At 37.0% G+C, this 25,933-nt stretch overlaps 1 protein-coding gene across 1 annotated transcript in view; it reads left to right on the top strand.

Moving 5' to 3' along the window:
* LOC107571808 (arachidonate 5-lipoxygenase-like) overlaps nucleotides 1-11,364 on the top strand; it is a 37,884-nt gene extending 26,520 nt beyond the window's left edge. The window contains exons 11-15 of the mRNA XM_016258186.1: nucleotides 613-791; nucleotides 886-1,004; nucleotides 1,114-1,214; nucleotides 8,585-8,755; nucleotides 11,185-11,364. Coding sequence (XP_016113672.1) covers nucleotides 613-791; nucleotides 886-1,004; nucleotides 1,114-1,214; nucleotides 8,585-8,755; nucleotides 11,185-11,364 — 750 coding nt within the window. The remainder of the gene's footprint in view (nucleotides 1-612; nucleotides 792-885; nucleotides 1,005-1,113; nucleotides 1,215-8,584; nucleotides 8,756-11,184) is intronic.
* The last annotated feature ends 14,569 nt before the right edge of the window (nucleotides 11,365-25,933 follow it).

The raw sequence follows: 25,933 nt of genomic DNA, 5'->3' as shown, positions 1-25,933 counted from the left end.
GGGCTTCCAGAGGAGCTATGAGCGAGGATACACAGGTGTATCCTATGCGGAAGTCTTTCTCGTCGAAAAATCTGATGCACGTATAAATTCTCCTCCCCCTTCAAATCTGTTGTAATAATTTTTATTTATATTTTACCTTTGCAGTTTAAATAAACCATACTCTCATATGCAGGATATCTTGCCTTCTTAATATTTATTATGAATGTCTTAAATAACAACATAATGGCAGCGGATGAGGCTTTGAAGTGACGAATATTCATTAAGATAAGATTCATATTGATCAAGAATATTCTAATGTACAGATAACCGTTCCTTTGATTCCTCCGTCCTCATTTTCTTTCCTTGCATCCTTACCTCATATCCCAAGGGGGGTGGAGCTAAGAAGCAAGGAAAGGAAATAAGGATGCACACATAAGAAATGAGAAGCACCCATTGACTGACTTGCATTGTTCCATGAAATTTTCAAACAACAATGGCAATGAGATAACAACTTAACCTCCCATAATCCCCTACCTGACCAGGCCAAATACTGTATATGCTTAGTTACCATTTCATATCTGAAAATATACACAATGAGATCAAAAGATTCATTAAAGTTTTTACATACCAAAGGCTTGTGGTATAGATGTAACCGGAATTAAGCAACTCGTGCAAAAAGCCATGGGGAGATTGACTTACGAGTCCCTGTGGTTCCCTGATGAAATAAAAGCTAGAGGAATGGACAACCAGGAGGATGTGCCCAACTACTACTACAGGGATGACGGTTTGAAGGTCTGGGATGCAGTGAAAAGGTACATTGTAAAATATGGATAACAGTTGATTTTACAATGCATAATGAAGATTTGGCACAAGAGGTATTTTGTTTTTCTTTTTTTCTTTTTACAGGTTTGTGTCTAATGTGGTTGAGATCTACTACAAAAATGATGAGAATGTTAAGGAGGATACAGAGATTCAGGCATTTGTTTTGGATGTGTCTTGCAATGGAATGAAGAATTGTGATCATGGTGAGTTCAGGGTCATAAAAATCTCAGCATTTTTTATGTGTGTATTCTATGTGTATATGAGACTTGAAATGAGTGCACATGAGAATAAACACATTGTTATTGGCCACAGACTTTCCAAAATCCCTGGAATCTCGAGAGCAGTTAGTCCAGTACCTGACTGTCATAATATTCACAGCTTCAGCACAACATGCTGCAGTCAACTTTGGACAGGTGGGATTGCAAACACTTTGAAATGAACAAAATTAATGTAAAAATGGTTAGGCAAGTATGTGTACACACTGTAAAACTAGCAGTGCAAAGTTAACACTACAATGAAGTATAAGTGGGGGGATACCTCCATCATCTTTAAATTAATTATACATTTTTAATTTTTACTGTTAAATCTCATAATTTCAAATTAGTATGTCATAATTTTAAGGAACACTCCACTATTTTTGAAAATAGGCTCATTTTCCATCTCCCCTAGAGTTAAACAGTTGAGTTTTACCGTTTTGGAATCCATTCAGCCGATCTCCGTGTCTGGCGGTAGCACTTTTAGCTGTAGCTTAGCATAGATCATTGAATCGGATTAGACCGTTAGCATCTCGCTCAAAAATGACCATTTGCGAATAAAGCGCTGTTTCCATCCAACGAGTCAAAGAGAACAAAACTGTCACTTCCTGATAAACTGGCACTATATATCTCTAAGAAAACTAGGAGAAGCCACTGAATATAATAATTCTCATATGTAATAAATGACTTGCGCCTCAGAGGAGCAGACGAAACACGATAAATGCAGTCATTGCTTTTAGAGGCGGATGCTGCTGTTTGGGAATGCAGTCGTGTGAGACAGTAATTATACAGAAATACTTTGCTCAGGCATTTCAGAACGACCAGAACAACATATAGCTGCTGTGAACGAGATCCGTGTGCATGTGTAAAAACCAAAGTATACTTTGGGCTTTATGCAATGCAAACTCAGGTGCATTTACTCCTAGACACATTAATAAACAGTGCTACGACATCCAGCGAGAATCATTTAAATACAACAAGCCACAAATCACTCTATAATTAAACTATTTTACAATCAGATGAAACGGCCTTGACATTCCAAACAAGATTGACGAAGAAAACACAATAAATAGTGTGCCATGAATGAACAAATCTCCAAATCACCACCCTTAAAACATTTACCATGGATGTACAGTAGTAATGCTAACTAGATTAACCATGGTGTTTTGGCAGAAATGTGGTAAATTCATATTGAATACTATTAATAATGTCGTATATTGTATTAAGGGGGTCATATGATGTTGCTAAAAAGAACATTATTTGGTGTAATGAAATGTGTTTATGCGGTTTATGGTTCAAAAAACATTATTTTCCACATACTGTACATTATTGACATCCGGCACAAGACATCCAGTTTGAGTGAACGCCGTGCGAATTGTCTGCCGCTGCTCTCCGGTCCTATTGTTTTATTTATTTATTTGATCATGTTATTATTTTAGTTCTCTTATGCTATTTTACGGTTACTTCAAATTGGTGAAAACCGAGAATTTCTCTTCTGGCTGCAATAAATTCAAGCAGTCTACAATCTGAGGCTAAAGCTAACCTGGGAATCTTGCTCCGCTGCTGCAGTCGGAGTGGTGCCTACACCGGGCCTGGTGTAAGCCATCTTCTGGGGTAACATTTTGCCGTTTATGTCGTTCTCTGGGTGTCGGCCACGCGGTGTTGTGATTGCTTCATTGGAGTCCTTGCCACAGAATTTTCCTCGGACTGCAAGTTCTGGATAATTATTATGCCACAGACACTCACCGGGCAGATCCAAGGGAGTTCAATCTCCATGGGACATCTGACTATGAACTTGTACTCTGTCTGCTGTTTATTTCTGAAAATGGCCTTGCTAAATGCAAGATCAGTATTGAACAAAACATTTTTACGGAATGACTTCTTTTTATCAAATAATTTAGACTTCTTATTTATTACCGAAACCTGGCTTACGGCTGATGATCTAAGCCCTCTATTGATCTAAGTCATTTTTAAGGACCTGTTCAAATGTAAATTTCTGCCCGTTGATGTCTACTCTAGTTTTGAGGTTTTAATGTGCAAGGTGGAGCGTTCCAGTCCTCTACTCTGTTAGCTTTTGGAGGTCTGTATATCATAACACAATGACTTTTTAAAGGAGTTTTCAGATTTTTTATCAGACGTGGTTCCAAGTGCCGATAATCTCTTGATTGTTGGTGATTTTAATATACATCTGTGTTGTCCTTCGAGACCTCTTTTAAGAGATTTTGTTCAACTTTTGGACTCTCACACAATACGTCTCAGGTCCCACACACAAGCTGGGTCATACTCTTGATCTGGTTTTATCATCAGGTTTCTCTGTCAGTAATGTAACCGTTAGTGAGGCCGGACTGTCTGACCACTGCCCGGTTTTGTTTGACAGTGTGATTACTTGTTCTAGCCTTGTAAACCAGTCTTCTACTTATCTTTCTCGATCTATTAACCCCTTCACGGCCCTGCAGTTCACCGAAGCTTTTATAGCCCTGCTAGCTCACAGTAGTGCCCTGGATAGAAGTGTTGATGAGTTGACAAATAGTTTTAATTCCTCTTGTTCAGCAATCTTAAATGTAGTTGCTCCTCTCAAATCCAAAAAGACTAAACCAAAAAAATCAGCCATGGTTTAATAACAACATTAAAGCTTTAAGGAAGGATTGCAGAAGGGCAGAAAGAAGATGGAAAAAGGATAAATTACAAATTTCTTATCAACTTTTGCAGAGCAGAAAAATTCTCATTGTCCAAAGATTTAGTTTTCTACTCTAAATTCTGTGTTAAACCCATCTAGACCAACTGGCCCAGATCCTAGCTTAGAGTTATGTGAGAAGTTCTGTAACTTCTTCATTAACAAGATTGCTTCTATCAGGGTGCAGATTTCTTGTAATTTATCCCAAAATTTTAAATATGAAAACACTAGCTCCTCTGTGTTTTCAAACTTTCAAGCTATCTCACTTTCTGAGTTGTCAGACATTATTTTAAATATGAAATTAACTATTTGTTCTTGTGATGTTGTTCCTAAAAAGCTGCTGAAGGATGTTCTGCCCTCTGTTTTGTCTAGCTTACTCTCTATTATTAATGGTTCTGTACAGACAGGCACTGTCCCTTCCTGTCTTAAACATGCTGTGGTCCAGCCTTTACTCAAAAAAACAAATCTTGATCCCACTGAATTAAATAATTATAGGCCTATTTCAAAACGGCCATTTCTGCACAAAGTTTTGGAAAAGGTTATATTTAACCAGATTTCCCTCGACCTAAATTCTAATGATATTCTGGATCCTTTTCAGTCTGGCTATAGAGCAAAACATAGTACTGAGTCAGCTCTTTCAGTAAATCAGTAAATTATCTCTTCTAATCTGCAGACTCTGGTAACTGTACTATTCTCTTATTACTGGACCTGAGCGCCGCTTTCGATACAGTAGATCACAGCATCCTGTTAAAAAGATTAAATCTTGAGGTTAGCATTTGTGGTACTGCATTAGACTGGTTTGCATCGTATCTCACAAATAGGAGCTTTTTGGTGGAAATTGGTGTATTTTCATCAAGCTCAGTTCCCATCACTTATGGAGTACCCCAGGGCTCTATTTTGGGTCCAATTTTATTCTCCCTGTATTTGCTCCCTCTTCGTTTTATATTTGAGTCTCAAAGTTTCATACCACATTTACGCAGATGACACTCAGCTTTATTTTCCTCTAAAATCAGGTTCTGATTCAGTGTCTTCCTTGCTGGCTTGTTTAGAAGACATCAAGAATTGGATGGAAAATAATTTCCTACAGTTGAATCAAAAAAAGACTGAAGTTATATTGTTTGGCCCTTCTCACCATTTACATAATTTAAGACCTACTCTGGGCCCTTTTGAAGAAAACATCCATGAAAAGGTTAAAAATTTGGGAGTTATTTTTTATCCTGAATTGAAATTTGACAAACAGATTAAGGGGCTTCGCAAGCTGAAAAGTTTTCTCAGTTTTAATGATTTAGAGGTTGTTATTCATGCATTCAGTTCAACAAGGCTGGATTACTGTAACGCTCTTTATGCTGGTATTAACCAGTCTTCACTATCACGTTTACAATTGGTACAGAATGCTGCTGCTCTCTTTTTGACAGGGACAAAAAAAGAGGGAGCATATTACTACCCCTGTGTTAGCTTCACTTCACTGGTTTCCTGATAAATTCAGAGTTGATTTTAAGGGTTTAGTTTTAGTTTTTAAAGCACTTCATGGTCTTGCCCCAATTTACATTTCAGATCTTCTCCATTTCTATTCTCCTGTGAGAACGCTTAGATCGTCTTCTCAGAAGTTATTGATTGTCCCAAAATCTCGTTTAAAATCTAAAGGGAACAGAGCTTTTTCAGTTCTTGGTCCTACACTCTGGAACTCTGTGCCTTTATCCATCAGATCACCCCCTACGTTATCTTCTTTTAAATCATCTCTTAAAACATTTTTTTTTTTCTCAGGCTTTTGCTTAACTTGAAAATACTTTTTTTGTTTGTTTTGTTTCTGTTTGTTTCTTTGTTTGGTGATGTTTTGCATTACTTATTGTATTTAATGATTTCAAATTTTGTATTGTCTTAATGCTTTTGTTAGTTGATTTTTCTGATGTTTTGGTTGTGCAGCACCTTGGTCAGCACTTGTTGCTTTTAAGGTGCTATATAAATAAACTTGACCTTATTGTTTCTCCTCTATGCCCCGCCTTTCTGAAATGCGTGGATTGTTACAAAGCTCATCGGTCTGAAAAGCGAGGTGTGCTGTGATTGGCCAGCTATCCAGTGTGTTGTGATTGGCCGAATACCTCAAGCGTGAGACGGAAATGTTACGCTCCTCACCATACTGTGATGATGCCCTGTCCGGCCGGAGCGACGAGACAAAACCATTAAAACCCATTATAAACCAGGCATTTGTTGCATCCAGTGGAGACAATTACTGATCATAATAACTCATACTGTCTTTGTACGTGTTGCGTTGCATCGCGCCATGTAAACATAAAACCATGTCTGCATTTGTGATCGGAGAAATGACAAACAACAAGCGTTACTCTACACATGTGGGGCGTGTTTAAACGAGGCGTTTTGGGAGGACGTGGACGAGTCTTAACTTTTATAAAGAATATATCTTTGGGTTTGAGACTTTAGTCTTTGCAACTTTAGGGATCTTATCTATTCACGAACAGCTTGACTCCAAAGAAAAAGGAAAACTTGACCCCTTTAAAATCATTAGAAGGAATATAATTCATTTTTGTTTTAAAATGATGGCAGTTTCTGTGTGTCTGTGTGGATTTTAGCTGTGTACATAATATATAAATACAGTTTTAAAGAAACCTTAAAGGGTTAGTTCACCCAAAAATGAAAATTAGCCTGTGTTTTACTCACCCTCAAAGCATCCTAGGTGTATATGACTTTCTTCTCTCAGACGAATCCAATATGAGTTATATTAAAAATGGTCCTGGCCCCTCCAAGCCTTTCAATGGGGGTAAGCGGAAGTTTGTTGTCAACAGTTCAGAAGACGTGAAATAAAGTGCGTGCATCCATAATAAAACGTGCTTCACACGGCTCCGGGGGGTGAATAAAGGCCTCCTTGTAGCGAATCCATGCATTTTTGTAAGAAAAATATCCATATTTCAAACGTAATAAACACTTTTCTCTCACTTCCAGTATCTGTCGTAAGCGGAAGGCGTTCATACGCGCTTCTGAGATAGGCTAGTCTCACAAGTTTGTTTACAGCAGTAAAGGAAGCAAAGTTTCCTTACTTTAGCAAAGGACCAGTCTCCTCTTGACTTATATCCAAATCCTCAGTTTGTACTTCTAATTAGTGACCGTTGTTTTGTTTTGTTCTCTCCCCGCGTTTGTCACTAATCACGCAACGCCGACATCCTACGTCATCCGCCGGAATGGCTTCCGCATACAACAGTCAGCAGAAGTGATAGAAAAGCGTTTATTACATTTGAAATATGGATATTTTTCTTACAAAAATGCATGGATTCGCTACAAGGAGGCCTTTATTCACCCCACGGAGCCGTGTGAGGCACGTTTTATTACGGATGCACGCATTTTATTTAAAGGGATAGTTCACCCAAAAATTTTAATTCTGTCATTAATTACTCACCCTCTTGTCGTTCCAAACCCGTAAGACCTTCGTTCATCTTCTGAACACAAATTAAGATATTTTTGATGCATTCTGACAGCTTTGTGACCCTCCCATAGACAGCAAGGATCCTTACACAATCAACGTCCAGAAACGTAGCAAGGAGATCGGTAAAATAATCCACGTGACATTAGGGGTTCAACCGTAATGTTACGAAGCTACAAGAATACTTTTTGTGCGCAAAAACAAAAAAAAACTACTTTATTCAACAATTCGTCTCCTCCGCGTCACCCTAGCGCCATTTTGGAGAGTATCCACTGAACGCAAACAGCGTATGTTGTTCTGTGTCAGCTGCGCCACAGTAACATTCTAAACATGCTAATAACTTGCTAATCATGCTAACACCATGCTAGAAACATGCTAGTAACTTGCTTATGTTCACAACATGCTAGTAGCTTGATAACAACAGGCTAATCATGTAAACAAAATTATAACACCATGCTAGAAACATGCTAGCAACTTGTTAAACACGCTAGAAACATGCTAATCATGCTAACAAAATGTTAACGCCATGCTAGTTACATACTAATCGTGTTGGAAAAACATGCTAGTAAATTGTTAATCATGCTAACAAAACGTTGACACCATGCTAGTAACATGTTAATCATGCTAGAATCATGCTAGCAACATGTTAGTAACTTGTTAATACTGCTAACAACATGCTAGTAACATGCTAATCATGCTAGAAACATGCTAGTAACTTGTTAGTCATTCTAACAACATATGCTAACCATGTTAGAAAGATGCTAGTAACTTGCTAATCATTCTCGCAACATGCTAGTAACATGCTAATCATGCTAGCAACATGATAGTAAAATGCTAAAAACATGTTAGCAACATGCTAGTCATGCTAGAAACAGCCTAGCAACCACCCCAGGTACCCTAGCAATATGTTTTATATCTATCTGTTTTTCTGATAGACTGTATTGCCTTGAAAACATTCCAACTTTAATCTTTAAAACTATTTTAAATTTCAAACTACTTAGAACTGAAAACTTTCAGACTGCAAGCGTTTAAAACTTTTTCAAACTTTTTGGCTAGGCTTTTTCAAGCCAACTTAAAGTTTGCCTACAAACTTTTCAATATAGTTTAAATTGATTTTACACACATAAAGCGATATATTTAACTTAAAGCATATATATTTAAAGCAGATTGAATATCGAATTATTTAATAAAGTATTGCATTTTTCTTCAATATCACACAGCCCTAGTATGTTCCCATATAAACACAGTGTGGTTAATTTAACACTGGGGATTTTTGCTGTGCATTATACTACCTATCCTATTTCTCAGATCTATAATGTTTTCCATTTACCCTAAATTTGTTTAATTACTTTCATTTAGCAGAACTTTACATATGCATAATATGTGTTTGCTAATATCTGTGTATAAATTCCTGCATTGCAGTTTCACTGGTATGCCTGGATCCCCAACAGTCCTTCCACTATGCGGAAGCCCCCTCCCAAGACGAAAGGAGATGTTGATATGAAGTACATCATGGAGAGTCTGCCTGACCGTTGGCGTTCCTGTTGGATTTTAGGAATTGTCTGGGTCCTCACGCAGTTCCAAAAGAATGAGGTATGATGGCTCATTCATTCAGTGAAGTGATTTGTACATACCATATTAAAAAGACCAGCAGAGATGTCCACCAGTCTATGTTGTGTTTTGGATTCCAGGACCCGTTGCATGAAAGCGCTTAAGAAATCTCTAAGATATTTGTTGCAACAAATTCCTTTATAACCATTTAGCTTAAAAAAAATTAAGGAACCAAAAGAGGTCCATTTTTATGTAACATCCAATGCGCGTCAGAATACAGGCAAAGTGGCATCAATGCACAAATACGACAACAAAGAGTTGGATAAATATAATGTAATTTCATTGAAAACTGTGAGTGTCACAGCAGGACATTATGAGCATCCCCTGGTGTGTTTATGAACATTTACAAATGATGAATAGTCTCAATTTTAGATTGAGTACTGCAAAAACATGAACAAATGATTCATAAATGTAACGCGTGCTGGCAAAATGAGTCGGAATGAGCAAATTTCGAAAAATGTGTTATTTTTATTTTCACATGCTCCATTAAGATACATAAATGATATATGACTTGTTGGAATCGGACAAAAAATGACTGAGCTACAGCCGTTTGAAGGCAATAGAGGCAGCAGATCTGATTTCGAGAAAAATCGAGTTAAAGATTCCAAAGCAAAATCACCAAGCAACGATGCATATTTTCATCCAATTACTTTCTTAATAATAATTGCTATATTATTAATCACAATATAGCTATTTTTTATTTTATCTTTGTTATTAAAAATAAACAGCAGTTTAATCAAGAGCAGCGAGTGATTCCATCTTTTCTTTTAATGTTTGATTAACATTGAGACCGATTTATATTAGGACCTACTGTAACGCATGGATCTAATATAATGTTACACATCAGATTTTTCTCCAAACATTAACTAAACGTTCATGTTAGACACAACAGATTGTTTGTGTGAACCTCGACAAGACATTTTTCACCATGTACTTTATAGGGAGATCGTGCATTATGGGGAGGCGCGTCTTATGCTCGCACTTTGCAATGCAAATGTCAGTCAGCGCGATCGTTTTGTTTTCATCAGCATGGGTTTGAAAATCATATTTCACTGGTTTGAAGTCATGTCATCGAAAATTCGATATGAATATTCAGAAAGCTGGAATACTGCGCTTTGCAACAATAGACCTACAACTTGTGCTGAGAAGCAGCAGCAGTCGTCCAGAAGTGAGCAGAGAAAAATTTACTCCTCTCAGATAACGTACAAATAAAGATACTTTTAGATGTTTAATTACTCTTTGGAGCATTGGGATCGCTAGAAGAGGGCTTAATGAACTCATTTTTGTGAAAATCCCAAATTCGACCAAAACTGACATTTTTCACTTCTTTTGCCTGTAGCTCTAAATTAGACCGTGTGCATTCTGACTCATTTTGCCAGCACAGCTCACATATGATTTGTAAAGATGTGAAAATAGGGTGAATTCAGGTCATTTGGGACACATTTTGCCATCGAGACGACTGCTCATAAAGGTACTAATGATTAGTAAATGTTTAAGTAAAAATAGTGAAAATAGAAGTATAGAGAGGCATGAAATAGTAGAAATATATGAATTGCAAGTTTAATGACATTTAGAAGCATTTCAATTTACATTGAATAATCTGTTAATCATTACATAATGTTTAATAAGTACATTAGTAAACATTAACAAGCATATTATCACACATTTCTAGCTATGTGAATATATATTAACTAATGATCTGTTAAACATTATATAATGATTTATTAATGAAAGTTATTATAAAGTGTTACCAATTTTATTTGACACTTTGACCGGACCATGTTTTTTTACATACCTTTCTATCAAAGTTATCTGACATGATCAAGCTGAATTTGTTCTGACACAGTTTAACTCTGAGTTCTTGTCGTATTTTATTACCATTTTCTAAACTATAACAAATAAACTGTGATAATGTGTGAAATGTTGAAGGTGTCTGAATGACTATTGGTTTGACTCTAGGTAAGGGTGACGGTTAATATGTTTGTTTTCTCCCGCAGGGATACATTTAAGTCAAACCACTTAAGGGGTTTCATGCAACCGGGTCCTGGTCTTTGTTTTTCTCTACAATTCTTAGTCTAAGACATGTAGCTTAACCAGTCAGGTTTTGCTGGTCAAAACTGATCATTTTAGTTCGACTTGTTGAAGCTGTGGCCTGGTGATTGAGCATGTTGAACATCTGGGAGCTTCTGTTTGTGAGTTGCTGAGGTTACAGAGCCTCATGCTATGATTTTTTTTTTATCCTAGGAAAAGTCAAAGGTCTGATAGTGGATATTTTGTCCTTTATATAGGGTTAAGATAAAATTTCTTCTTACTGTGTACTCTATGTATTATCATTTTTAAAAAGAATAAAGAACTTTTTAAAAGAAAGAAAATATTGATATAAAAAAGGAGCCTATTTGTCTTTTCCCCAGCTGTTTTTAGGCATGTATCCAGAGGACTACTTCACTGAGGTAGATGTAAAGGATGCCTTGAAGACTTTCCGCGAGAAACTTGGCGAAGTGACCAAGTTCATAAACATCCGAAATGAGGAGTTAAAATTACCCTATGTGTATCTGTCACCAGATAAAATTCCCAATAGTGTTGCAATCTGAGAAAATATCTGTGAAAACATTTTGTGAACCCTATCTGAAGTGTTTTCGGCAAGTGTATACTTAAGATTAGGGGTGGAACGGTTCAACTTACTCGCGGTTCTGTTTGTATCACAGTTTTAGAGTCACAGTTTCTTTATTTTTTAAAGAAAAAGAAAAATAATCGAACTACAAGCAACAGCACAAATAAATAATCAGTGCTTTTCAGTTTTTTTTAGGTAGATCTAACAGTTTTTAGGTACAGAAATTGTATCAGTTATTTTACATTTGATGTCAAATATGCAATGTTAAAGATTAATCCTTATTAAAGTTACAAAAGTTATTCAGTCAATCGGACAAAATTTTCATATCGGTGTAGCCCTAATATATATATATATATATATATATATATATATATACACATACACATACATTTTTTTTTTCTTCTCTCAACCCTCATGGTCTTTTGACAGCTTGTTTTCTCAAAATAGTTATTTTTTTTTAAGAACTTTTCAAATCTTAACTTTCAAAATTATTATTCATTATGAACATCCCTGTTTTGTGTAGGGTATAGGATTCTGGGTTAACAAGTAAAATATATAAATGTAATACTTTTGGCCAACTCAACCTCACTGATACTCCAAATTTGTTTGTTGGACAGTTTTCTGTGAACACTTTCAGAAATTAAATTCCTGTAAATTGGGATTACTAAACAGTGGGAGGGGTGAACTTTGGTGTTTTTCCTTTTCTAATCTGTATAAAATAAATTGTTTTAAAGATTGCCTTCTTTGCCATGTTAACATTAAGAGCCGGGGGTGAAAACTTTTTGAACAAAATGGAGATGTGTAAATTTTTCTTATTTTGCCTAGCATCAGCGAGCGTTTGAAGCTTCTGTAAAAGTTGCATTTGAGTCCCTCAGTTGTCCTCAGAGTGAAAAGATGGATCTCAAAATCAGACGGTCATTGTTGGAAAGGGTTCAAATACACAAAAATGCTGTAAATCCAAAGAATTTGTGGGAACTGAAGGGTTTTTCTGAAGAACATCAGGCAGTTTAACTGTTCAGGACAAACAAGGGACTCATGAACAGCTATCACTAAACAAGAACACAGCTGTGGATCATTCAGCTAACAACACAATATTAAGAGTCACGTAAACTTTTGAATGGGATCATTTTTATAAATTCAGCTATTATTTTCTCTTGTGGACTATATGTAAACATCTTTTGCAACATGCATTTTTATGATCCCTCTTATTTTGGTAAAAAAAACTTTTGCAGATTCTGAAAGGGGGGGTGTAAACGTTTGACCTCAACTGTATTATATATATATATATATATATATATATAGTAAGGCTTCTGTTTCGAACAGAACCCCAATATCCTGCAGAATCACCACATTTCAGAAAAATCTAACGATTCCCCCTCCTAAGCATTTGCGGGTCGTAAAACTGATTGCTGACTATCACATGGCGCCCAATTGTCTCACCAGTTCCTGTGGATGCCTGGTGTTCGTCCCTCAGGGGATAAAACAGTAATAGACTTAATCCAATCAGGAGGACAGAGAACTCCCTTTTGTTTTAGGACCATGTCAGCCCCATGCAAAAGACACAGGAAAAGGGTAATTTACAGGACACTCTCCAGGCCTGGCTTTCCCTCAAGGGATCTAAAACGGCATAGCTTTTAACTCAATCAACAAAACCATTTGTTTTGGAACCATTGCCGGCCCGTAGGGTTGTGGGGCCCTAGGCAGTATAATGAAAAACTGTCATAGCAATTTGAGGAGTTAAGAGAAAGCACATAAAATGACAATTTAAACATTTAAGCGTAAATGTGCCTTAAGTGTAACACATTCAACATACACGTAAAAATATTTAAACGGATTAAAAAAAAAAAAAAAAAGTGAGCTATTCTGAGAGGCAGTATCCAGTGAATTCCAAAATCTGGACACAAAATCTGAACCGTGACAAGAAATGTTTTCAGTCAAACCTTATCTTTATTTGCTAAAAATGATAAAGGACACAGAGTTTGTTGTGCGTTTTGTTAATTTATATATATATCAAAAATAAATATATCAGTATGACTACAACATTTTTTTGATTGTTATTACTAAATAAAAACATTAAACTAAATAATTATTGATAATGATTATTATCAGCATATTTCGCGTATCTTGTCAGTGTCTGCGCTTGCTTGGCCATTTGTTGTGGAGGAAATAAGAAAAGTGTCCCCAGCTGAATTAATGTAGTATTTTGTTAGACGGGTATAAAAAAAAGCTTAGGTTACCACGGCAGCGGTCACGTGACGGCCTCCTCGTGTGCAGACCATTGACTCTACCGTGCGACTCCACCGGGCAGGAAAGGATAAGTATTGCTTTTTATTTCTCTTTCCTACTAGTTTTACTTCTGTTTCAGCATGTAAGTTTGGCAGTGTTATTTTTTAGGATTACTGATAAACTACTGTTATTTGTTTTGAATTATTTGTATTTATTTAAATATTAGTTGCATTATGTCTGAATTTATTATGACTGTATAGGTCTTTTAAGTTTTTAGTTTTATTTAATTAGAGTTATTTTAATACTTCAACAAACTAAATGGAAATGAAATAATAAGTATATTGAATTTATAAATATGTATATGTGTGTGGCTGTACATACACACATGTAGTTGTTTTTTTTGTGTTTGGCTTAGTGTTATGTTAGAATCATTATTATACTCATACCTTTTGTTCTTTAATATTGTGAATTGTTTTTAGCTTTATTTTTTTGTTTTTCATTTAAATGTTAAGTTTTGAAATTTTGTTGTATGCATTTGTCATTTTTATTTAATTTCTTTATAAATACTACTTAACTTTATTTTTAAAATGTGTATTTCTCTTTTAGTTTTGGATCTGTTTTTAGTTGTTTTAATACAAATGAGGACAACAGAAGCAATCAATTGTAGTAAGTAGCTTTGGATAAAATCGTCTGATAAATGACTAAATAAATATTTCACAGAAACATTAGGCTACCTGTTAACATGCAGGAGGCCTATAAAAGATACTTAAGGATTTATTATAAAATAAATTTTGCATAGGCCAAAAATCTTTGACAATAATTTCTTCATTATTTATCATGAAATCTTATCCATCCACTGAAAGAGAAAAAAAAAACTCCTCTACACTGGAGAAAAACTTCGAAGTATTGTTTTTCCTATTTTTTTTACCCAAAATTAGGTGTTGTGAGCATTAGTGAGTGCACACATGTAATGCAATGTCTGTTTCATTCTGGTAGCCGGAGGGCGCCCTCATGCAGTAAATCCAAAAGTGAAAAACTCAGAAGTCCTAAATCATAGGACAGGAAATCCCTAATATGGACGAAAGCATATGCTATCACATAGCTGAATTAAAGGCAAGTATAGACTGATGGGATACGTAGACAATAAACATAATTTAACAGGGTAGCCCACTGCCCAAAATAACAAAAAAAAAAAAAATAATAATAATAACTTTCCTTGAGAAATCAAAGAAAATAATTTTAATTAACCTAACTACGCTAAAAAAACTAAAAAGTGAACAATATCAACAAAGAAAAGGGCAATCACACCTACAAACAGGGAGACGGGGGAAGCGGGACCGGCTCTTTGAGAAGTGAAGAGGTGGTTTTAAACCCTGCTGCGATCAGAACCATCCACCGGTCCTTTAATTAAATCGCCCCACTCGCAACTGACATCAAAGAACACATACACACACATAATATCAGAAAGTTAACAAGAATAAATGCATAAAATAAAACAAAACATACATCCATGACACCATCTCTCATTATGTTGAGGCCTTTATTCTCCTGTTGGGCAATCTTTGCATTCAAGTGTCATTCTGGTTTGTCTGTAAATAAACTTATAAAAGTTATGGGCATAGCTTGCATGCAGCTTTAATACTTTCATTATTTGTTAACTCCAACAACAAATAGTTGGATTATAATCTGCTTTTATTAGTTAAAAAGCATCTTTCCCTGAAAAAGGCCAAACAGATAAGAGAGTCCTCTTTACTTTGCCCTGTGTTAATAAAGGGTTTTTAACTCACAAGAGTGCCATGGTTATCCAGATTTTAGTTGTTGGACTATACTGAACCCTTGACCACCTTCACTTTATATTCCACACGAGTAACACTCTCTACTATTGAACATTAAGGAAATAAAGTATTTGAAATTACATTTATATGTAAAGAAAATGTAGGGCACAAGGTGCATCCTAAAAAAAACTCAATATTGTGGCGTTTCTTGATTTTTCTCCCTGTTTTTCTTGATCTATTATGTGATGCATTTCTTTAATTTGGGAAAAATATCAACCTTGATGGATCTTGGAAGCTGGATGGAACCAGCAGTGAAGGAAAGATTGGGAGGAAGAGGTTTGAGGCTGCAGGTGAGTGTGGGAATTGGCTCCTCAGCATTCAAGTAAATGAGCCACTCTTGAACGGCGGGCTCTGGGAGGCACTGGGCAGTAGGCACAGGCTCCAAGACTGACCTAACAGTAGGCTCCGGGTCTGGATCTGTGGCGGGTGTAATGGTGAGAAGGGACAGACTACGGAGGATTTCCGAACTGAGGTGAGACTCGAGGATGAGGATCGATGGCACTTCGGTTTGGAATGAACCTTCAATGTGGCAGCCATGATTGTTTTCATGACATTAGGAAAACAAGAGTGGTCTGTGACTGAATGACATTGTCTTCATCCAACAGTATAGGAAGGTCCTCTCAGCCACAGTGCATAATCCACAGTGTGCCAGGGTACAGGTATCTTGTGTTTTTTCTTATTCTTTACCCTTTGAGGACCGACTGAAACACTCCCAGGTGTTCCCACCAAACGCGACAAGTAACGGTTGCAAATAATTTGAGCTTTGTGTCAGTAACGTTACGTCATAAATGGAACGAGGCATCAGTTGACTGTCGGGGATTTGTCCGTGTCGCATCGCGCCGCATCCAGACAGCATCACAGATTATAATGGGTTCTACTGGAGTGTTTAATGTCGTTGGTGAGGAGGAAAGGCCTGTGTGCCTTAAAACGATGCCAGCAGACTGCATGAAACCTCCCAAAAAATAACTGTTATTCTCTCTATGCTAATATTACTCTTTCAATGTTTCACTGCAGGTTTTTTCAAATAAAAAAAAAGCATACATTTTCTTATAATGTTTAGTGAAATTATTGGGAGGGGGAGGAGTTTTAGGTTTAAAGGGAGGCGTGACCAAAAAAGTTTGATAACCGCTGATCTAACTAAAAGTTTTCCTAAAAATGACAATCAAAACTCTGAAAAATTCCATAGACTTAACGTAGACTAACCATGTTCCGTACACTTTACGTCCTTCACCGCACGCCAGCAACCACTCCTCCGTTGTTGAGAGCAAGACAAGCAAGCTCCTGTGATCATTCCCTGGGGGAAGAATACCCATTGCACAGTCCACACTTTGATTGATGTCTGTTGGACCAATAGTATGTGAAAAGTGGGGAAAAGTACCTTTTCCACTTGTTTACAGATGATAAGGGTTAACGATGTTCCTCATAACTTGAATTTTAATGGCAAAAATGGACATTTAACTGATCAATTTTGAGCCGTTTATTTATTTTTTAACTGAAGAAAACAATTTAAATGAATAAGGCGAGTACCTTTTTATTTGGCTAAAATGTAAGTTAATTGTAGCTTTAATAAGCTACAGGACCATGCAAGTTAAGCATGATTGTGTTATGGCATGCAAGTTAAGCATTAACTACATAAAATGTTAGTGAATAACATTTCATTTCATAAGTAACTTCACAATCAATTGAGGTACAGTTCATGTTTAATTTGTTAAAGAATGACAATTTAAATTGTGAAATGCGTCTAATTCCTCTCTGAAGTGTGACAAAACAATTTATGGCAATTTCAGGCATTTATAACATATATATATATATATATATATATATATATATATAAATTATATTGATTAAATACAGTAATCGATTGAATTGGCACAAATTACATTGATTCAATAAATGAAAAAAAATAATGTAACATTTAAATAAAAAATAATTGACCTCATCAGTGTCCTCTTCTGCTGGGTGACCGTTTGCTGGTGGTGGATTTTGACACCCTAAAGACAGGCTCAAAGGAAAAGTGCATGCACGGTTTCAAATACAGCTATTAGCTTGCGTAAACATGTATACATACACGTGACCAGGGATTTAAATTTACCACCAGGAAAACGTTTTACTATCAAAAGAAGGTTCACAAAATGAACAGGAAAAGATGAAGTAGCAAACCAAAATTTAGATTTCACAGAGCTGGTGATACCAATTAAACCGCCTCACAGCTCTACATTACTCAGAATGCAATTTTCAAAATGCAAAAAAAAAAAAAATAATACAATAATCTCAGTGCAAAAAGATGGAAAATCCAAAATACAAGTAATGTAACACGATATCACAATGTTGCGGTCACAGTCTGTAAGAAGCGAAGACTCAAGTGCAGGCAGATGGGGTGTCTTTATTTAATCACACACACAAACACGGGGGGGAAAAAAACAGAGTATCATAAATGCTCACCAAGAGACACGTACGTACCTATATGAGACAAACGAGCCCAGAACAGAAAACATGGGGAGCTTATGAGGAAGAGGCAATCAGGTAAACAGCTGGGACAAATGAATCAGGTAACGAGTGGAGTGCAGGTAAAGGAGTCCGGGAGGATGGGAAATGGCGACCTGTGGTGGTGAGAGGGAGAAACGCCAGACCCAGACCCCTGACAGATACAATACGGCGGTGGGAATACTGTACAAAGAGAACAAAGCAACATAAGTACATTTTTATATTACCCACTTGCACATCATTTGAGGGAAATGAGAACAAATAACACTCACATCAGAATGAGCTCCTATATAACACCTCACGTTCACTCAACAAGGGCTGAAATCCTCAACATTGTTGTACACTGTCTAGATGTTCACATTAAGAACAAATCACATGAAAAACATCTACAGAAAAAAGTGTATAATAGTTTGTGAAACACTAAATGAACAGGCATACACCACATGGTGTGACGTCATATCATTATACATGACATAACTTTTAAAATATGACAGCTCGCCGAATTAATACAACAAAATATACATCCACAATTGGTATTTATCCAAAATATAATAATAAAACATTGTATTTACCCATGGATGGTCACAAAAAGTGCGTATCTCGCTGCACGTCTCCCCCAAATGTCCAGTGCCACTTGCTGACGACTCCAGGAAAATACAGCCAACCACTGTTTTTCATGTCTTTGTAATTCACTGAACATAGTAAAGGACAATAAAATAACAGTTGTTAACATGCAAGGAGAGAAACAAATTATAAGGTTATTTACCACCCGGTTACACACACTTAACCCTAATCCTCTCCTCAGGTCATCTTGATCTGGAAATGAGTTTCGTTTTTTAATTTTAAGAGTTTAACTCTCTGAATATCATCAGTTACGTTAACACCCCGTCAGCCGGCGCCATCTAGAGTTTCATGACTGAACTATATATTTAAGCTAGCGGAGTCAATTTAGCATTCTGTTTTTGGCTTTATTAAGCCTCACATCACAACTCGCAGCACCTTCATTTCAATTCTGTAGTTTTTGACTGTAACAATCCATCACAAAGTGCTTAACATCACATTTGTATATGGTTGTGAAATTTAGTTTTGCATGTAAGTTCACTCTACCTTACAACAAATGTGTTTGTTTAAATATTTTTTGGGTTATGCAGGTAAAGATGCCCCCCATGCGGCTGACCTGCCCATCATCGGAGACTGTAGGCCCTGAAGATGCACCTGATATTCACAGTAATTCAACAACCGGTACAATCCATTTATAATATTCTACAATATATATGGAGGCCGTCCGTCCCTGGAAGCCTGTCCTGAGAGGCCCCTAGAGCATCCACCCCCCCTCCCCGTTGGTTGTTATGAGGCGCGTGGTCGCGCCTTCTGGGAGGGGGGAGTAATGTCAGACTCTGTTTCTGTCTTGTGTTGTGCTCTCCTCCCACACGTGCTCCATGACCCAGTTTTCCTTCATGTTTGATTATGTTTATTGATTTCAGGTGTTCCTCATCGTGTCCCTCCTCTAGTCCTGTGTATTTAAAGTGTTTCCTGTTTTGAGTTCTCTGTGCTGTCTTGAATGTCGATCCCGTGTCCTACGTGTGTTCCCCTAGATGGCAATAAAGACTGTTGATTCTGATTCTCCTGCATTCTCCTCGTTCCTCGCCGTAGGCTCACCATGACAGGTACTACTGGCCTGACATATCAGCAGACGTAGAGAAATGGGTAAGCTCATGCACTATCAATTTTATTCATTTTACAATAAATTCATATGATATATGTTTGAGGTATCACGGTGCACAGTGTGCCAGAAAACAAGAAAAGACATAAAACTTGAACCAGATTACATACCAATCAAGGTACCACGTCCATATTTCTAACATACTATTAATCTTTAATTAAATGTGCATTTGCATTAACATTTTGCATACCTATAACAATAAATACTTTATAGTACAAATATTAATATGCTAATAATTCTGACTTTCTTACATTTTTGTCTGGTTTGACTGACCAAGGTTCCATTAGAACTTGTGGGAATGAACTTAATTGGAAAGCTGGTAAAATCAGACCAGCAATATCAGTACTTCCTTGTTATTATAGATTACTGCACGAAATGGGCACCGGCGTATCCCGTAAAATCCAAGTCCGCTGCAGAAGTGACGCCGTGCATCTTAAAATTTGTTTATCAGTTTGAAGTGTCCAAATGGATATTAACTGCTCAAGGCAGAGATTTTGTCAACACTAAGCATTTGCATTCCTATTACACAAATACATTCAATGTAATGCATGTTTTTTACTGTGTAAATTACAATAATAAAAACAACTTCGTTAGATCCTATGTACCTTTATATTCTGAATGTTGGTAAGAGTCCTTGCAAAAGTGGTGGAAGACAAGCCAAGTACCTGGGACCAATATTTGGATGCGGCTATGTTTGGGCTGCGCACAAAGAAGCAGCTCACAACAAAGTTCTCACCATTTTTCCTTATTTTCGGGAGAGAAGCCAGATACCCATCTGAGGTCCCAGAACATTATTAGGTGAAAAAAATACATATTTTGTATTCTAATTTTTTGTTAAGGGTCAGGTATATAATTTTAAAGGAATGGAGTAGATGGCAATGTAGATAACATGTTTCCATAGATTGATGGCTCCTTTGAAAATGAGTACAGTGAAGAAGGGGTGGCCATTGACATTAAACGCCATGAACAAATTATGAAGCTGGTAGAGAAAAATGTTGAAAAACCACATGACAGAACAAGAAGGCGGCTATCAAAAAGGCAACTCGAAAGCCTTCAGGTGGGAGACAGTGAACAGCGGAAAGGGGGAAACTTGACCCAGATTATTTTGGTCCCTTTTGGTGATCACCAAAATAGAAGGTAAAGGTGTTGATCTTGTAGACTCTGTGGGACAGTCCACACACAAGGTCAACATCGACCACCTCAAACACCTCCATGAGGACAAGTATTCCTCACAAACTGCTTGGCTTGTATCTACTTGAATCGGTTATGCTTACCTATATATATATATATATATATATATATATATACATTTACATATTCATTATTTATCTGTCCTTCAGATGATCAATGCATACATGGCCTTCATAGTAAAATAATACAAGACAAAAAAGCACTTCACATTAGGCGCGTTTCCATTACAGATTTGCGCAAAACTTTGGCCATATTTTATAAATGTCGATAAAAAAGTATTGCGAAATGACGGCGTTTCCATTAACAAATGTTATGCGACTAAACCGTAGCCTTTTGCCTCTCGCGATAAGCCATGGCAACGGATTTTGGTGGGATTTTGGCTATATTTATTCAAAGGAGGCGTATGTGACTTTTTACATACGCCATGTGACCTGTAAATGCGAAAAAGCCGTTTCCATTGCAGTTTTTTGCAAATTATTCCTTTTTCGCATTGCCTGAAAAACCACCTTGTGCGAGCGTAAACTTTTTTGCGATATATGGGCGTTTTTGCTAAATTGACGCGTTTCCATTAGGCGTATTTTCAATTAGCAATTTCAAATTGCGCAATTTGAAGGGTAATGGAAACGCGCCTATAGACACGTACGAAATGACAAGGATATGGGAGGGAAAGGGCTCAAGACTGAAGGTAGGCATAGTAGAAGAGGTTTTTCTTTCTCTCCATCTACTCCGTTTGTCTTGACAATTTTATTTTTAATTTTCATGTACTTTAACTTGTCAGGCTTTTATAAGTTGCTAGTCATTTAATGTATAGTATTACATGATTTCGTAAATGATTATTGCCCTTTTTTAGCGTGATCCAACAAAATACAGTATTATTTTGGGAGCTGTCAATGAGCCCAGGCACGGGATATTGGCAGTAAGACCAAGTACCTTGATCTGTGTATTGCTAATATTATTAATGGCAGTGAAAGTGAATCTAAGGTTACAATTCCCCAGGTAATCTTTCCTTCTGAGGGTGGGTTGCACCAACAAGGATTAAGCTTTAATCTAGATTAAATCAAGGTTTATCTAATAATTCCGTTGCACCAAAAATAAGCAGGCTTCCATTTAAACCATCATTTTGATCCTGGATTTAATTTCACAATAAACCTGGATTAACTATAATCTTGTTGCGCCATCACTTTAAACTCATATTTAAATTTCAGTTAAGGATTAACTTTAAACTTGCTGTTGAGGAGGTTTAAATTCTCAAAATGGTAGCACTTATTTGGTAGATTGGAGAAAATGAAAGAGTTCCTCGCAGAAAAATAAGTTTTGGAGTACACAAGTCAACAGTGAGCAGAATTGTTGGAAGAGTATCACAGGCAATTGCAGCCTTGAAAAATCAGTATATAAGATTTGCCCCAACAGGAGAAACATCTGCTGGATTTTACAGAAGAGCTGGTTTTCCAGGAGTTATAGGAGCATTTGACTGCACTCACATTCCCATTCAAAACCCAGGTGGAGAAAATGGAGAGCTGTTTCGCAACAGGAAGGGCTACCGTTCCATCAATGTTCAAGTTGTGTGTGATGAGAAGGCCAGGATCTACACATGATAGCACGATCTTTGATAACAGCCACCTCTACGCTCTGCTTGAAAGCCATGCATTTCAGGGCCACCTACTAGGTGACAATGGATACCCCTGTCGCGCCTACCTACTGAAACCCATCCTGAACCCTTCAACGCCAGCTGAGAAACGACACAACACCTGCCACATTGCAGCAAGCGGTCTTGTTGAGTGGGTGTTTGGAAAAAGCGGTTTCCCTGCCTGCAGAATGGGCTTCGAACAAAGCTTGATACAACACTGGCAGTCATTGTTGCTTTGGCAGTGCTGTATAACTTTGGGAAAAGACTCGGAGATGAGGTACTACCAGAGTTTGAAGTGGATTACCGAATTGAGCACACAGAGGATGAAGGAGAGGAGCACAACGCTGCCACTGCAAATGGCAATGCTGTCCGGAGGACCTTGATTGAAAACCATTTCACTGCATAATAGCAGTGTGTATGTGTACTTGTATTTATATAGCATGTAGTAGTGTATAGTATGTAGTTGATATATTTATGCATGTATAATACTTTAAAAGTGGTCACTTTTATGCAGCGCACACACTCCTTACCTGACATGAATTATTGATTAAAAACCCATTTTTTGTATTTACTCAATACTACCCTTTTTAAAAAATAAATAAATCACCTTTTCAGAAGTTTCACCTTTTCTTTTATTACAGTAATACGACAGTAACATGCATTTATGATATTACAGAACTAACTATTAACAAGTTATATATTTAATCAAACAAACAAATATACAAATAAATAAACAGATAGTTGATATCTTTACAGAAACAATAGCCTATTGTTTACTAGTCATACATTTAACAAATAAATAGTTTTTCGTAATGTTTCCTTCATTTTCAATCTATTTCCTACATTGCTACAACTCACTAAAAACTATTCGTACTTGTAGTTCTGTAGTTTTTCTTTTTGCATCTGTAAAAGAAGCACCTCTCTCTGTGACTTGTCATTTTCAATTTGAATTACATTCTTTTCTTTCTCTAATTGTAGTAATTCAAGATGATTTTCGCTGAAATCCCTTTTTTGTCTTTTGTAGTCACTCAAGTAACATTGTTGCAGTTTAGTGAGGCTACACTGAATCAGAATTAATCGCAAGTGAAAGTTTTAATCACAGGTTAATGTTTTAATCGCAGATTTGTTCATCTGTGTTTAAAATTAAGTGGTGCAACACAACTCGATTTAAAATAAAACCCAGATCAACAAATCCTTGATTAGCTCTAATCTTGGCTTAATTTAATCCATGATGGTGCAACCCACCCTGAGAGAAAGAGCCTCGTTCTGGACCCCCGGGAAATTATTCTGTCAAACTCAAACAGTATTTGGAGTTGACAAGGTAACCACTTGTAAAAAAAAAAATATATATATATATATATATATATATATGTGTGTGTATGGAGATATGTAATTGTCATACTTTAATTTTTTCTTGTATGTGTCAGGGCCAGATAGATTAGTAGCCTGTTTTTGTGACATCGGCTTCATGAGCATTGTTTATGTTGTATCCAAAATACAATCCAGTTGTTTGCAGAGAATAACCAGCATTTCTAAACAAACATTCCAACACAGCTACTTTCTTTTTTATGTATTTAAGAAGCAGTTAAGAAATAGTACAAACATATTCGGGAGAACATTCAATGGGATCTATAGTAGCCTACATAACACTCCACTATTTTTGAAAATAGGCTCATTTTCCGACTCCCCTAGAGTCAAACAGTTGAGTTTTACCTTTTTCGAATCCATTCAGCCGATCTCCGGGTCTGGCGGTAGCACTTTTAGCTGTAGCTTAGCATCCATCATTGAATCTGATTAGACCGTTAGCATCTCGCTCAAAAATGACCAAAGAGTTTCTATATTTTTCCTATTTAAAACTTGACTCTTCTGTAGTTACATTGTGTACTAAGACCGACGGAAAATGAAAAGTTGTGATTTTCTAGGCCGATATGGCTAGGAACTATACTCTCATTCCGGTGTAATAATCAAAGAACTGCTGCATTCATGGGTGCAGCAGGCGCAATAATATTACGCAGCGCCTGGAAATAGGCTAACTTCCATCAACATAACCAACGTGACCACCTGCTTGCACAGGGAGCGTGCTGGGGACTATTTTCAGGCACTGCGTAATATCATTCATGAACCTTATGAAGATGACATGAAAAAAATGTGCTAAAAACCCTGGGAGAAAACAAATATTTATAAGATAAAAATGACATGAAATTTCCATTATAACCAGTAGATGGGAGCAAAGGATCACTCATTAGCTCAGTTGCCATTTTCACTCCCTAGTTTTTTTTCCCAAGTGTTGCTTTTGGATTTATTATAAAATGACTATTGTAACAAATGTTTGTACTATTACTCTACTAAAGTATGCCATATAGCAAGTACAAATGGCTGGTCTGGTGGGCTTGTGGGAGCTGCGACCGGCGGACTCGTCTACGGAGCGGCTAGCCGGCGGGCTTGTCTTCGGAGCGGCCGGTGGGCTTGACTACGGAGCGGCTAGCCGACGGGCTTGTCTTCGGAGCAGCTAGCCGGCGGGCTTGTCTTCGGAGCGGCTAGCCGGCGGGCTTGACAGCAGGGCAGTCCTCATAAAAAATACGGGGAGAAAAATGGAAAAAACCAAAGACTGCTCAAAACGGAAACAAAAACACGGGAGAAGGGGCGCCGCTTACTGTTTTCGGTCCACTGTTCTGTCTCGATTCACATTGGGAGCACGGGAACGAAGGAGACGAGGAGTAAAGTAAATTCCAAAATCTTTAATGAAAACAAATCTGGGAACAGAGGAACCACAGAACACGAAATGACATTTAACAGTGGACGGGAAACGAGGGGCAGAACACTTTAAATGCACAGAAACTAATGGGACACACCTGGGAACAAATGAACAGGAACATGAAAAACCAAGTAAGGGCATGATAAACACACTGGAGCACGTGGGGGAGGAAAGCACAACACGAGACATGGAACAGAGTCTGACAGTAATAAAAACATAACGGTTCATTATGTAAGGTCTTAATACACCACTAAAAGCATATTTATGTATATTATATTGCATTTCTGTCAATAGATCCTCCTAAATATTACACACTGCACCTTTAAACTGAATCAAATGTATGAGAAATGCCTTGAAATAAAAAAAAAACTGTCTCTCTCTTTATTTATTCCTTCCCTTTCTAGCTTGTACTTATTTGAACAACGCCTGAAACTTGGTATTACGAGCACTTCCTGTATCTGTTTGCCTCTTTAAGAAGAATCGCTTTATGTATTCCCCAATTGTAAGTCGCTTTGGATAAATGCGTCTGCAAAATGACGAAATGTAAATGTTATCAAAATTAGAGGATGTTTATTGCAACTAGGGTTGTAAAGGGGGGGAAAATGTCCGGTAAATTTCCAGAAACTTTCCAAAAATCCCTGGAAGATTCCCAAAAAATCATGGAAAGTTTCCAAAATTTCTGGAATGTTTCCGAAATTTACTGGAAAT

This window comes from Sinocyclocheilus grahami, unplaced genomic scaffold (genome assembly GCF_001515645.1).
Source record: "Sinocyclocheilus grahami isolate Dianchi unplaced genomic scaffold, SAMN03320097.WGS_v1.1 scaffold1654.1, whole genome shotgun sequence".
Taxonomy (NCBI): Eukaryota; Metazoa; Chordata; class Actinopteri; order Cypriniformes; family Cyprinidae; genus Sinocyclocheilus; species Sinocyclocheilus grahami.
This window is presented reverse-complemented; position numbering and strand designations above follow the sequence as displayed.